The sequence below is a fragment of the Mauremys reevesii genome, linkage group 19 (genome assembly GCF_016161935.1).
Source record: "Mauremys reevesii isolate NIE-2019 linkage group 19, ASM1616193v1, whole genome shotgun sequence".
Lineage (NCBI taxonomy): Eukaryota > Metazoa > Chordata > Testudines > Geoemydidae > Mauremys > Mauremys reevesii.
In genome coordinates, this window is record NC_052641.1 from 4,454,498 (window position 1) to 4,467,171 (window position 12,674).

Below are 12,674 nucleotides of genomic sequence, written 5' to 3' on the forward strand. Positions count from 1 at the left end.
CCGGGTCTGGGCCGGGACTGACCCTGAGAGTGTGACCAGATGAGCTGCGAGCTGTGCTTTGCACCGGCCCGGAGGATGCTGGAGCTGGCAGGGACCCTCTCACTGTGCCTGGGACAGCCGTTGCCCCAGGCAGCCTGCACTGTGTGTTTGACCTTGCCCCAGTCCGAGGAGGTGGCCCTTGGCCCAACAGCCTTCGGGGCTGGCCAGGGATCTGCACAGAACTCATGCTCACCTCCCCATGCTCACACGGTCTCTGCTGGCAAAGGCTCCTTCCCCCTGCCTGGCTAGAGGAGCCTCCGTCCCTGGACCACAGGCCCCAAAAGCCTTGTCAGTGGGAGCGGGAGGCACGCGGTGCCACTCGGGGGCGCAGGCACACACTGGCACCATGATGCAGACAGTGTTTTTGTATTTCCCCCTGCAGCTCAGCGGAACAGACAACGAGTGCAGCTGTGAGGATGGGGACGAGGCCTCCTGCAAGAAAAGGAGCAAAAACTTGTAAGTGGCACGCGAGGTCCGGGTCAGAGCGTTGTCCCACCTGTGCTGTGTGGCTGCACTGCCCCCAGGATGCCACTCAGGTCTTAGGCTGTGATTGGGAAGGGAGGCTGGTCTGTCTGTGTTTGAAATAACGAGGCTGTGCTCTGTCCGGGCTGGGTCACTGGTGGGCCAGACAGAGCTCTGTGCAGCTGAATGACCATCGCGTCCTTGCCCTCGGAAGGACAGAACGCAGTAAGATCTCCCTTTAGATTCGTGGCTAAAGGCTGACTCTCCTTGAAGGGAACTGGCCCTCCCCCAGGGCGTGTAGGGGAGTGCATGCTGGAGGCAGCGTGCAGGGCCAGCAGCAAACAGCTAGGGTAAGAATGGAAGATGTTAGGGGCTCGTTTCTTTCTTGATGGGTTTCTCACAGGCCCTCTTGCTGCTGGGGCCCTGGAACACAGGATTCCCTGGGCTGCGGCAGGGAAGCGGAGGTCAGAAAAAGGACATTCAGAGTGAGTGAAACTTGAGCTGGGGCCTCCTTCCTGCTGGCCCCATGCAGGGAGAGGAGCAAGGAAGCTTGCAGCTGCTGCTGTTTACTATCCCAGGAAGGAGCCAGGCCTGTAAGAACTGCTAAGGACTCCCAGCGGTGAATCCTCTGACTGAACAGAAGAATGAGGCCAGCGAGGGAAGCTAACCAGGCTGGTCCTTTCTAACTGCTCAGGTTTGGTCTGTGCTGACCTTTGGCTGCGTCTAGAACTGAAACCCAACCCCACCCACACACACACCTACCTTTTCAGGTTTGCAGTCATGCTGCAAGCCGAGCTGTAAGTGTTACAGGTCACACAAGTGTGCCCTGAGTGTGCACCCTTGCACAGAAACGTGGGTTACGGATCTAGTTCTTACATGTGCAGACAGAGGGCCATGGGAAAAGAAGCCTAGGAAGCACCTATGGTCATCACCGTTACAGGTTTGCTTTGGGAAAACTGCCTTGCATTTGAAAAGCAAAGGTGTGACCAGATGCACATTATAATGACAGCCTGGCAAATGGGCTCTGTCCTCCTTAACCATCCCTTGGGGCAGCCACAGAAACCTGGGGGGCGAGGGGGGAGGTATTATTGTCCTACAAAAATAGGTGCCAAGTGTGGTGTGGATGGAAAGCTACTGTGTAAACAGCCACAGGTGGAGCAGTTATCGGCCTGGTACGTCGGGTGGCTGACGCAGCCGTAAGGGATCACTTCATAATGGGCAGTGCTCTTATCCCAGGGGTGCCCAGGAGGTGCGGACACTCCTTGCCCCTTGGCTAGGTGTGCAGCGTGGTTTAAATAGAGCAGTACATGGGAGTGCCACCAGGGGGCAATGTTGCCACGTGGGGGTGCAAGCAGGCACTGCAGTGGAAGGGTTCAGGTTTTTGCATTTTTGATTCTTTCCTCCTGACAGTTCAATTTAAAGCCAGTCCGTCCCAAGCCGCTTTTCATGCTCCCGCGCTGCGGGCAGAGCACCGGGACCTTGCCCCACCGCTTGCACAGGCTGGGAGAGGCCAGCGCGGATGAGCGCGGCTGGGAAGGAAGACGAGGACTCAGACTAGCCATTTGAGATGGGTCTCAAGGGCAGCTGCAGGGCCCTGTATCTGCTCCTCACCTGGGGACAATAGGGGACAGCGGCAGATTCCCGGGGGAGCGTCTCAGCGCTGGGCTGCCCTGCTATTGGCTGAGACGCTGGTTTGCTGTCAGTCCATGTGGAGTATTTCTGGTGCCTGCAGCTGGGAGCTGGCACTCTGCTTCTTCCCCAGACCAGGGCACACCTCCAGCCATCGCTCGCCCACTGACGCCTCCCAATGTACCACACCATGGTGGACTTTTCAGAAAAGTACCTGGAAAGGTAGGATTTCTTGCCCAGTTGTGGGTGGTGGCCCAGAGCCCAGGAGGGCAGAGGAATTGATGTGATGCTGTTTGCTGTGGTCTTTGTGTGTGTGCGGGTGCTGGAGGTGACATTGCAGCAGTGCCAGGCAGGCTGGCATGCAGTGGTGGCTGCACTGCACGGGCACTGAGAGAGGGTGTAGGGCTGCTGTGAGGAGCTGAGAGACGCCCAGGCAATGAGAATCTCCGACCCTCTCTCTTTTCCTTCCACGAATGATTGAACTTGCGAGACTGTCCTAAACCAGAATATCCAGGGCATGGCTGCTTCTAGGCCCTCGTGGTTTTGAAAAGAGTTGCTAGCCCCAAAATGAAAGAGAAAAGAGTTTTCTTATAAGCTGTCACTTTTGCTGCTATGTTCCATAAGGCAAATAATCCACTGGGGACCTGGCAGCTCAGTTCTGTGGATTTCTCCAGCTGATGCAGCCTTGGTAATGGGAGGGCTGTTTCTGTTGTGTGTTTGCAGTTATGTGCAAGGAAAACAAAGGACAGTTGTCTCTTGCAGTTAGTAAATGTGGAATCTCATCAGGTGTTGTTTCTTTGCATGTGATCGATAGAAAAGTCACCTGGAGCTGTCTGGAACTGCTTAGTCTCAGGCAGGAGATACAGAGCTGTTTATAGCCAGAGATTTGCACTATGCTGATATGTAGGTATTTGTGCGTGGTTATGTTCACATGCTCTCTGTATGTGTCCTTGTAAATACCAGAGTGCTTGTAACCTTCTCAAGTACACTGCCAATGCAAACGGCAGGGGATGATTTTGCAGAGGAATAACCACTGAGTTGCTAAGTTAAGAACATGGCTACAATTGTGGGTTTGAGATGTGTAGGGTTGTGTGGCTCTCTCTTGGAAAACGGCACTCAGGCATTAGCATTCCTGGGAGTGCTGTAATAGGAGACAGATGGCATTGGAGGGCTAGATTCCTTGTTTAGAGCCTGTTTTCCCACGTTGCTTTCTGACTGATCCTTGGCAACGAACAACCAGCGTCCGAGTCACTGCCCAGCCTTGGCCACTGCGAGCTCCATTCAGCAAGGCGCTGAGCACTCTAACCTCAGTCCAGCAAAGTATTTAAACATGTGCCTCACTTTAGGTGCCTGACAAGGCCCTTTGAAGTCAATGGAACATCACAGGAGCTTAAAGCCAAGTATGCACGTACGTGTTTGGCTGGCTCGGGGCCTGAGTGCGCAGCACCTTGCAGGGCTGAGCGCTAAGCCACCTGTCATTCAGACAAGAGAACCATTTTCCAGGAGGGTCTCTTCTCCCAGCCCCTGTCCTGGGCTGGAGAGCCACTGGATTGGGTGGTGGCCAGGTCCCCACCAGGCCATTCTGCGCCATGGTCCCCTGAGCATTGGATTCTCTCTTCCATTGCCTAGCCACTCTCCGCAGTGACTGGGCAGATGTGCTGCTGCTTAGTGGCTACTGTCCTGCGCTGACCCACTGGGGACTCCCCAGGCTGCCATCTGCACAGCTAGACGCCTGCACCATAGTCAGGGCTTGGGAGACTCTGGGAAGAGGGAGTGTGTCTAGGACAGCTCAGGAGATACGGTGCCAAGGGGCGCTGTGCAGAGCCCTCGGACAGAACACACAGCCCTGGCTCCAGCTTGTTATCTGCATGGGACAAAGACATACCTTGGGCCTTGTCAGGAGGGCAGGCAGGTGGCAGAGAGATGGGTGGGGAAAGCGTCACAAGGGCCTGGATCTCCTCCACTGGCAGGGACGGCCGTTGCTTCGGCCCAACAGTCCCCTCCTGGGCCACACTGCAAGTCAGACGCACCCCTGGGGCCGCGCAGTGTGCCACGTGACTGGGCCGTGCTGGTGCTGCTGGGGCTGGAGCTCACCCACTCCATGCCCTCCCCAGCATGGCTGCGTGGGCCTGTCAGCTTTAACCGGACAGCCCAGCAGTTGTTGGCTAAAGCCTGTTCAACTCAAGGCAGCCTTGGCCTTAGTTTAGAAACTACCAATCAGTGGTTTGTGTAAATGGCTGCCGAAGTCCTCTCTGGCCTTCCCAGGGCAGAGCGTCTGTAAACCCCTGTGGCCCATGCACAGCTCGGGGGCTTCCCCGGCTCTCTCCCATGGCGAGGTTGCATAGAATCAGAGAATCTCAGGGTGGGAAGGGACCTCAGGAGGTGTCTGGTCCAACCCCCTGCTCAGAGCAGGACCAACCCCAACAAATCACCTTGCACATGGAATGAACAGCTGGCAGGGTTAGCTGTTTTCCCTAGCCAAGTCCAGCAGTTCTGCACCGACTCCCCATGTCCTCCCTGTGATCGGCCCAGCACCACGGTGAGCCGAGCCCCTGCCTGCCCTGAGGACTTGTGGCAAGTCGATGTCTGAGTAAGGGCAGCAAGATCAGGCCCTTTTGCCCAGATGTGGGCTGCACCAAAGCCCTTGTGGTGCTCTCGCTGGAGGCTAAGGCCACATCTACGTCGCTGTCTGCCTGTTCTGGTGCAGGGCCCTGTGCTTTGCCAGCTCTCTGGTGCCCCGGCATTCCTGAGGATGCCTGCACTCTATAAATAGCTCCTCGTAAATCCCTGCCTGCCGTTCCCCGCTCCGGCAGAGCCCCGCTGGCCTGTCCTGCCGCTGGGCTGCTTTTTCCACCTTCCTTTGGTTGCCACAGCAACCGGCTGCGGAGTCGTCGGGAAGAGCTGCAGCCCCTGTGCAGGGCTGTGCACAGCTGGAGCGCGGCCGACGCCCTGACTCACACATGCCGCAGTCACTCCTCCGGCCCGGTCCCTCCCACTTCCCGGCTCGCTGGCCCGGGGTGAGAGCGCAGCGCAGAGCTCCTGCAGCCTCTGGCCAGGCAGGTCGCTGCGCTCCAGGCTCAGGGTCCCTCCGTGGGCTCGCTGCCTGGAGCGGGGGGCACAGCCATGCCCTTCCTCCGAGACCTCTCCAAGCCCCAGCCCCTGGAGTTCCACTCGGACATGCTGCTGGGCCTGCCGCGGCCACGCAGCGGGAACCTGCCGCGCCGGCACACCATGAAGGAGTAGGTGTTGGCGTGCGCTGGGCGAGCACAGGGACATGCAAGGGAGGGCTGGCCCCCGGCTGCTCCGTCTCGCCTGCCTCGGGCCGGGCGGGAAGCTCTCGCACTGATCAGTCAGCCACCCTCTGGCAGCAGGCTCCCGAAACAGCTGCCTCGAGTGCGAGCGTGGGGCCACTGCTGTCCCCAGCCCTCACCACCCTGGGCACTAAAACCTGCTCTTCTCTCTAGGGCCAAAGACATGAAGAACCGACTGGGGATATTTCGACGGCGAAACGAGTCTCCAGGAGCCAACCCCATCAGCAAGCTGGACAAAGCAATGAAATCCCTCAAGTAGGTACTGGCGGTGGGAGGTGCTGGGCTGCCAGAGCTGCTCTGCTGGGCCCTCTCTGGGGTGGGGGGTGCCTGCAGGCAGCACTGTGACACCTCCCCACCGCAGGGGTTACAATACAGGCTGGCATGGGAGCAGCCGCACTGACCAGGTGTCCCCAGGACACCCAGCGCCCGGCCAGGATGGCAGGAACAGCCCCACTGCCCCGAGTCCCAGGCCATATCCTGACCTAGAGGGCTGGATTTTAAACTGTTGTGCTCAGCGTGAAGCCACTAGGGCCGGGTGGGTGCCAGCTGCTGTCCCCCGCCCATGGCAGCAGGGGGCAGGCTGCCTTGGCTAGCCAAAAGCTCTAGATGTTAAGGCCCCAATGGAGAAGTCTGACCTCCTGCCTCACCCAGGCCGGAGAACCTCCCTCAGCGCATCCTACTCCAAGCCCCATGACCTGTGGCTGAGCTACCACGCAGCTTCCGAAAGCTCCGGCGCAGCTGCCCCGCATGGAGGATTGCCCAGCCGTCGGCTCAGGCCGTTCCGCAGGATCTGTGAGCCAGGAGGGACAGTGGCCCCTGCACAGCGCCTCCTGGGTAACCCCTCGGAGAACAACTGCTTCCCCAGGAGACGCTGTCTGTGCTCAAAGCCCCGGCTCTGGAGGGCTGGTCCCTGCTATCCCGGGCCGGGCTCAGTGCAGAGTGACCTGGGATTGAGCTCCCTCGCTGAGCCCAGGCTGGGGCACGAGCACAGGAGGACCCAGCCTGCCACCAGAGCACTACTTGTGGCTGATTCTCTCCTGCCCCGCCCCGGGGGCAGAGCACCTCGCCAGCAGCCCATTGTCTGAGCCTGAGGCTGGGCTGCGACCGGGCGGAGAGAGGCTGATTAGCTCTCACCTGCTCAAAGCTACTGCCTGGCTGGGGGTGCCGAGGCTGAGTCTCTGCATGCTGGGGAGGGGGTGATGTCTGGGTGTCAGTGCAGCTGCTGCTGTTCAGCCAGCATGGGCAGCTCAGGAGCCAAGAGCACGAATTTGCCTTTCCAACAAACGGCCCCTTCCATTGCAGGCCGACCCCGGAGGAAGCTCTCAAGTGGGGGGAATCTCTCGAGAAACTGCTGCTGCACAAATGTAAGTGTTTGCTGCTCCCCCCCCCGCCGGCAGGGTTCAGGGGGGTCACGTGCCAGCCCTGAGCTCTCGTGTCTCGCTCTGGCCTCATGCTTCAAGAGTGTGATTCCCTCGGGGGGTTCCCATGGCAAGTGTTCAGCGTGGGGCTGAGGCACTCCCCTTCCCTCTGCTCCCTGTGGGGCTGGGAAGCAGGCCAGGCCCTGGAGGGCACCGTGTCCTCGAGGGACAGCACTCCAATTCCAGCCCAATGAGCCGAGTAGTTTCTTGATTCTTCCTCTCTGGAGAAATGGCAGTGCTAGAAATTCCACCTCCTCCCTTCACGGGCCGGTCGGGCTATGTCCCAGTGCACAAGCTAGGCTGGGGGAGATGGTGTCACTGGATGGTTAGGGAGTGACAGGGTCTGTGGGTCCTGTGATCTGTGCCCCTCCACTCTGTGTCGCAGGTTCCCCTCCGGAACGGGAGACAGGGATATCTCTCCATCTCCTGTCGGAGTTGGGAGGGCAGCTCAGGAAGGTGTGAAAAGCACTTTGAGAAGCTTGGATGGAAGATGCTCTAGGAATGCAAACTTCTGCCATTTCCTGCCCTAAAATGGTGTCACGGCCACAGAACGGTCCCTGCGTTCCACCCCAGAGGTGGCTGCATTTCCACATAGACACACCTACAGACACTGCACCTCCTGCCCCGCAGTGCTGGGGTGGGCCCTCTCAGCTGAAGGCACTGTCTGATGGAAGGAGGCCCCTCTTGCTGGGCTCAGAGGAGATGCTTGTTGCTGTGATACCTGGCTGAGAGGTGGCCATAGTGAACGTTACCGCCCGTGGCCCAGCTCCCTGTCGACATGGAGCGGATCAGGCCGATGCTCAGACCCGTCTGCGGTTCTCCGCACTGAGATGAGGCGCTTGCCCCAGTGCAGCGCGGCAGCCTGGTAGCACTAGTGAGGGCACCGCTCCAGGGACACTCGGCGTGCTTCTCACACCAGAGCAGCTGCAGCCTGCCTGTCCCCGGCAGGACTTTGTGGGGGCAGGACTCCCAGCCCTTCCCCCAGTTCTCCGGCTGCGGTAGCATTTCCAGCTCAGAGTGTAGACATCAGGTGGAGGGACGGGCATGGAGCATGTCTCCCCAGGCATCTGTTTCCCTCAGGGCAGAGGGAAGAGTTTGACAGGACGGGGTGTCAGTGGGATCCTACAGGGGCTGTGCTCTCCGAGGGGGCCTGGCGAGGCTGGCTGCTGGGGCCTGGCAGTAGAGCTGTGTCTCTGCTCCCCACAGATGGGCTGGCTGCCTTCCGGGCTTTCCTGCGGACGGAGTTCAGCGAGGAGAACCTGGAGTTCTGGCTTGCGTGCGAGGAGTACAAGAAGATCAAGTCCCAGTCCAAGATGGTCTCGAAGGCCAAGAAGATCTTTGCTGAGTACATTGCTATCCAGTCATGCAAAGAGGTAACAGGGCGCGTCTGCTGCACCCGGGAGGGGCGGTTCCCAGCTCTGTATTCTGCACAGCACAGACGCTGCTCGGGGCCCTGGTGCAGCACACTGCCCTGCCGGGGCCCCATGATGCCAGCTGTCAGAAGGGCAGAGAGCACAGGGGACCATGCAGTCGGGGGGACTGCGTGCTGGGGGACAGAGAGGCGCCAGTTGGTGCCTGCTCTGGAGATACTGGCCAGTGCCCCATAGCAGGCGTGAGGCCCTGGGGGCAGGAAATGGGCATTTGTACAGTCTGAGGCTGTGGCTGGCTTCAGGGTGGACTCGAATTCCAGGGAGCCTCAGGTTGCCAATAGAGGCCCACACTGGCCAGAGGGTAGCATCCAAAAACATCCATGGCCTGATGTCAGTGCTGCCGAGTCAGCTCGGGGGGGGCTGGTCTCTTAGCAGCACCTTGTCGCCCTGTAAAGTGCTGCTGGTGGCTTGGAGGTGCCCTAATGACACCCATTAAATGATCCCTCCATGGCTCCCGTTTCGGAGAGATCCAATGCCTGGTTTGTGCCTGGTCTGCCCCTGCCGAAGCCCTTCCCAAGTGGGTGACGGTGCCTTTGGAATGGAGACTGAGTGATGCGTAGGCCAGGCTGGAAAGGCTGCAGCACCTGCTGTTGCTCCTCACTGAGAGCCAGGTGTCTGCTGTGCCCGGCTATATGGGGACGTAGCTGACGGGGACTGTCCCTTGTTCCTCTGCAGGTGAACCTGGACTCCTACACACGGGAGCACACCAAAGAGAACCTGCAGACCATTACCCGGAGCTGCTTCGACCTCGCTCAGAAGCGGATCTATGGGCTCATGGAGAAGGACTCTTACCCCCGCTTCCTCCGCTCGGAGTTGTATTTAGACATAATTAACCAGAAGAAATCCAGCCCCCCACTGTAGATCCCAAGGACTCTGTCTGGGGCAGACTGGGAGCTGTATGTTTACATGAATTCGACTGGGACAGTCTTCCCTGAGCTGGACGAGGGGAGCATGCCTTTCTGCTGGGATTCACACCCATGGAAGCCATAGCTCTGTAGCGAACGGACGCGTGAGCAGGCCAAGGCAGAGAGCTAGAGGCCAAGGGGGCTGGAGAGCCGAGCAGTCTGGTACTGTTCCATTGTACCGTTCCTCAGGATCTCGCCGTCTCACCGGTACGACGCCCTTTGCTGTGGCTCGGGGGGGAGGGAAGCTCCCACGAGACGACTGTGACGCACTGGCCTGAGCTTTGTCTTTTGTTTTGGGGGGCCATAAGTTGGTGGGCAGTGAGGCTTTGGGGCGAGGGGAAACCAGCAAGAACCGGACCAAACCGCTTTCCGTGGCGTTGCCATGCTCCCGTGGCCCGGCAGAACTCGCACTTGGCCCTGATCACGGCCCAGAACGGCACTTCCTGTGTCTGTGTGTGGCCATGTGCCCCTCAAGCAGCGAGAGCCAGTTCCTCCCCCACGCCCACCGCACGCCTCTCGGTTTATTTATTGACCTCCTGTAGCTGGACGCGTTGCTGTGTGATGGGAACTCCTTGCATCCTTTCCTTTGTTAATTTACAAGTGCAATATTTCTGCGTCTTGGAGTCCCGCGGTGGAATGGACGCCATCTCTTCTAAGAGTGTGTACAACATTTTCTAACTCGGTGGGTTTGATTTGACAAACTCGGTGCTCCTAGCAGCAGGCCGCTGGGAGAGCCCGGGTGTATATATAGTTCTGTGACAACGGAGGGTTTGATTGTGTAGATAAACAGCTGTGTGAATCAGACACTCTCACTGCTCTGATAACAATGTCGTGGTCTTAGTGCCGGACCTGACGGAGTTGGACAGAATGCCTTGCGTCTAAGTGCCCGGTTTACAATGCAAAGCATCTCTGCAGCTAACAAAAACATGTTGAGGTCATGGTTATAGTGTAAATAAAAGGAGAATATAATTTCTTGTACCTGCCTTTTCTTCATGGGTTGTTTCTTTAAACAGCTGGCCAGTGTGATATGAACTGGGACCACAAACCCAGGCGAGCCTGCTCTCCTTGCCCAAACAATGGCTCCAAAGCCAGCAGGGCTGAGACGTTCCTCCAGGAAGGACCCACTAGTGTTTCCACCCAAAGAAAAGTCAGCAAAACATCTTGTTCCATAAGGCTCAGCATCTTTTCCATAGGTGTGAAAAATGAATTCACACTGCAGGCTGATTACCACTCCACCACTGCTTGGGCGTGGCCTAAAGGGGCCAATCGACCACTGCTTGGGCGTGGCCTAAAGGGACTAACCTGGTTTCAGATTTAACACAAGCTTTTCCTTCCAACCCCCAGGAGCAGTAGGGCCGTTGCCATGAATTTTTTAAAAACCAAACTACTCCCCTGCGGTGTTTGTAACCTGAACATTGCAGCACAGGGCCAGGACCTGAGACGACTAGTCACCCAAGGGGATTTTCATTATCCAGTGAAAAACCAAATGTGAACAAGCAGCACCAGCAGTGACAGGTAACTGCGGCTGGTTTGAAGCCTTGATTAGTCTTAGCTCCACAAAGAGCGTTTGTGTTTGAAAGTTCTATTTTTAACGGCCGTTTTCCTTTGATCTGGGCTGGTCCATTATATTCCTTGCGTCTGATGGTCTCACTAAAACCCGAGATCTCAACAGATCATCGCTTGGTGTCTTTAATTCAATTTAATTCACCACATCTCTGGCTAAGAGCTCTGCCAGAAGGTCTGTGCTCAAGGCAGGAATCACTTGATGGAATTCACAAGCCTGTGCTGTGCAGGAGGCCAAACTGGATGATCTAATGGTCCCTTCTGGCCTTAACACCTATAAATCTATTACAAATGATCCTGCTTTACAGACGGGCTCTGTTCCAATCCCTCACCTGTCTGGGCCTCTTACATTGACCATGCTGTTAAACTGGCATCTGATTTAATTCAGTGACACCCGATTTTACCTTCCAGCCGTGTTCAGCTTTACACAGCAGTACCAGTTCACTTTACAGGGCCCCCGCTCCTTTCCTGATCAATTCTGTGTATGCCGGGGTGCCTAAGGGCCAGCCGAAATGGGCCCCATTGTGCTCAGCGCTGCACAAACACAGATCGCAGCCGGTCTCTGCCCCGAAGAGCTGACAAGCTAAACAGCCCAGCCTGCCACGGCGCAGGTGTGGAAGGGGTAGAGCAGAGTGACCCCTGGCATGGCAGTGCCATGCGTTGTGGGGCGGGCGGGGGGGTTGTCAGGAGGGACGAGCAGAAGGTAAAGGGGAGAGAGGGACAGGATGGGGAGGAGACGGGTCAGTGTGGAGTGATGGGGAGGGGAGGGTTGGTGCAAACAACCCATCAGCGCAGGGCAGAGAAAGTCCAGTCACGGCTATGGCTGCTGGGCCCTGCTCCAGAGTCCCCGGCTGGCTCCTCTCTGTGTGGCTGGGGGGATGGGAGGCACTGCCTGGGTCCTTGTTTCCCCGGAGGGAGGTCTTGGGGAGTGGCCCCCCCCAACCGCGCCCCATTTTGCTCCACCTAGTGCAACAGTCTTTTAGCCGGGGGTTGATTTGCTGCCAATGACCATTCTGACACTGCTGCCCTGGGACAGCAAAGTGATCCAGCTACTCCATGAACACCTCCCCCTCACCGGGGGGAGGGACCAGGCCTGACTGGCTAGTGCCCACCGAGTGCTGCCGACTGCAGGCTGACCTCCACGGCTCCTGGCCAGCGACCAAGTCAAGCATGGGCCCGGCACCCGCCTGGTGGACCTGCCTGCTCCAGGGCATTTACCAGCGAAGGGAAGAGGCCATTTCCCCCCAGTGCTGTCACCCGCCCCTCACCCAGCCTACAACCCCAGCCCTGCCCGGGCCTTGCCAGCTGCCACAGCCAGGCTTTGCCGAGCAGGGCCCAGGCTTCCCAAGTGCTCAGGGCACCTGCCCTGGCTCGTTGCTGGCCAGGCAGTGCTCTGACCTCAGCAGCCCTCCAGCACCAGCCACGCGCAGCAGGAGAGTCTCTGGGCCCTGTCCCAGGGGCGCTGCCCGTGCTGCTGTGTGCCATGAGCTCCAGCAGACTGGCGCCATCAGCCCCCTCCCATGTGCAGGGAGCAGCCCTGGCAGGCACCGAGACCCTGTCTACACTGCAGCGGCCCAGCAATGGCGCTGGAGCTTTGCCGTGTCGTAGAGTGACAGTTGGGGTTCCCCGTCGCCTCAGGCAATCCACCGCCCGAGCGGCTGACCCTAGGGCAATGGAACCATTCGGCCATAAACCTCGGGGGGGCGGTTGGGTTAACGACTGGCTCACCCCCTGCCTGCTGTTGCTATGGCAACCTCATGTTAAGTTCTTGTCCTGTCCTGGGAGATTAAGGAGAAAATTTACCTCCCTCCTCCTTGTAACGACCTTTTATGTACTTGGAAATTGTCATCACGTCCCCTCTGTCTTCTCCTCTCCAGACCAATCAAACCCGTTTTTTTCAATGTTCCCTCACAGGCC

The 12,674-nt window shown here is 58.3% G+C and overlaps 1 protein-coding gene across 15 annotated transcripts in view; it reads left to right on the plus strand.

Moving 5' to 3' along the window:
• The window catches only part of RGS3 (regulator of G protein signaling 3), a 199,394-nt gene extending 189,231 nt beyond the window's left edge, over positions 1-10,163 (plus strand). For 11 of the 15 annotated variants that reach the window (XM_039506171.1, XM_039506172.1, XM_039506173.1 and 8 more), the window contains 5 exons: positions 422-495; positions 5,595-5,696; positions 6,744-6,805; positions 8,066-8,232; positions 8,965-10,163. In XM_039506171.1, coding sequence (XP_039362105.1) covers positions 422-495; positions 5,595-5,696; positions 6,744-6,805; positions 8,066-8,232; positions 8,965-9,150 — 591 coding nt within the window. In that variant the 3' untranslated portion in view covers positions 9,151-10,163. The other 4 variants (XM_039506186.1, XM_039506184.1, XM_039506185.1 and 1 more) reach the window with 4 other exon arrangements.
• Positions 10,164-12,674: the final 2,511 nt, after the last annotated feature.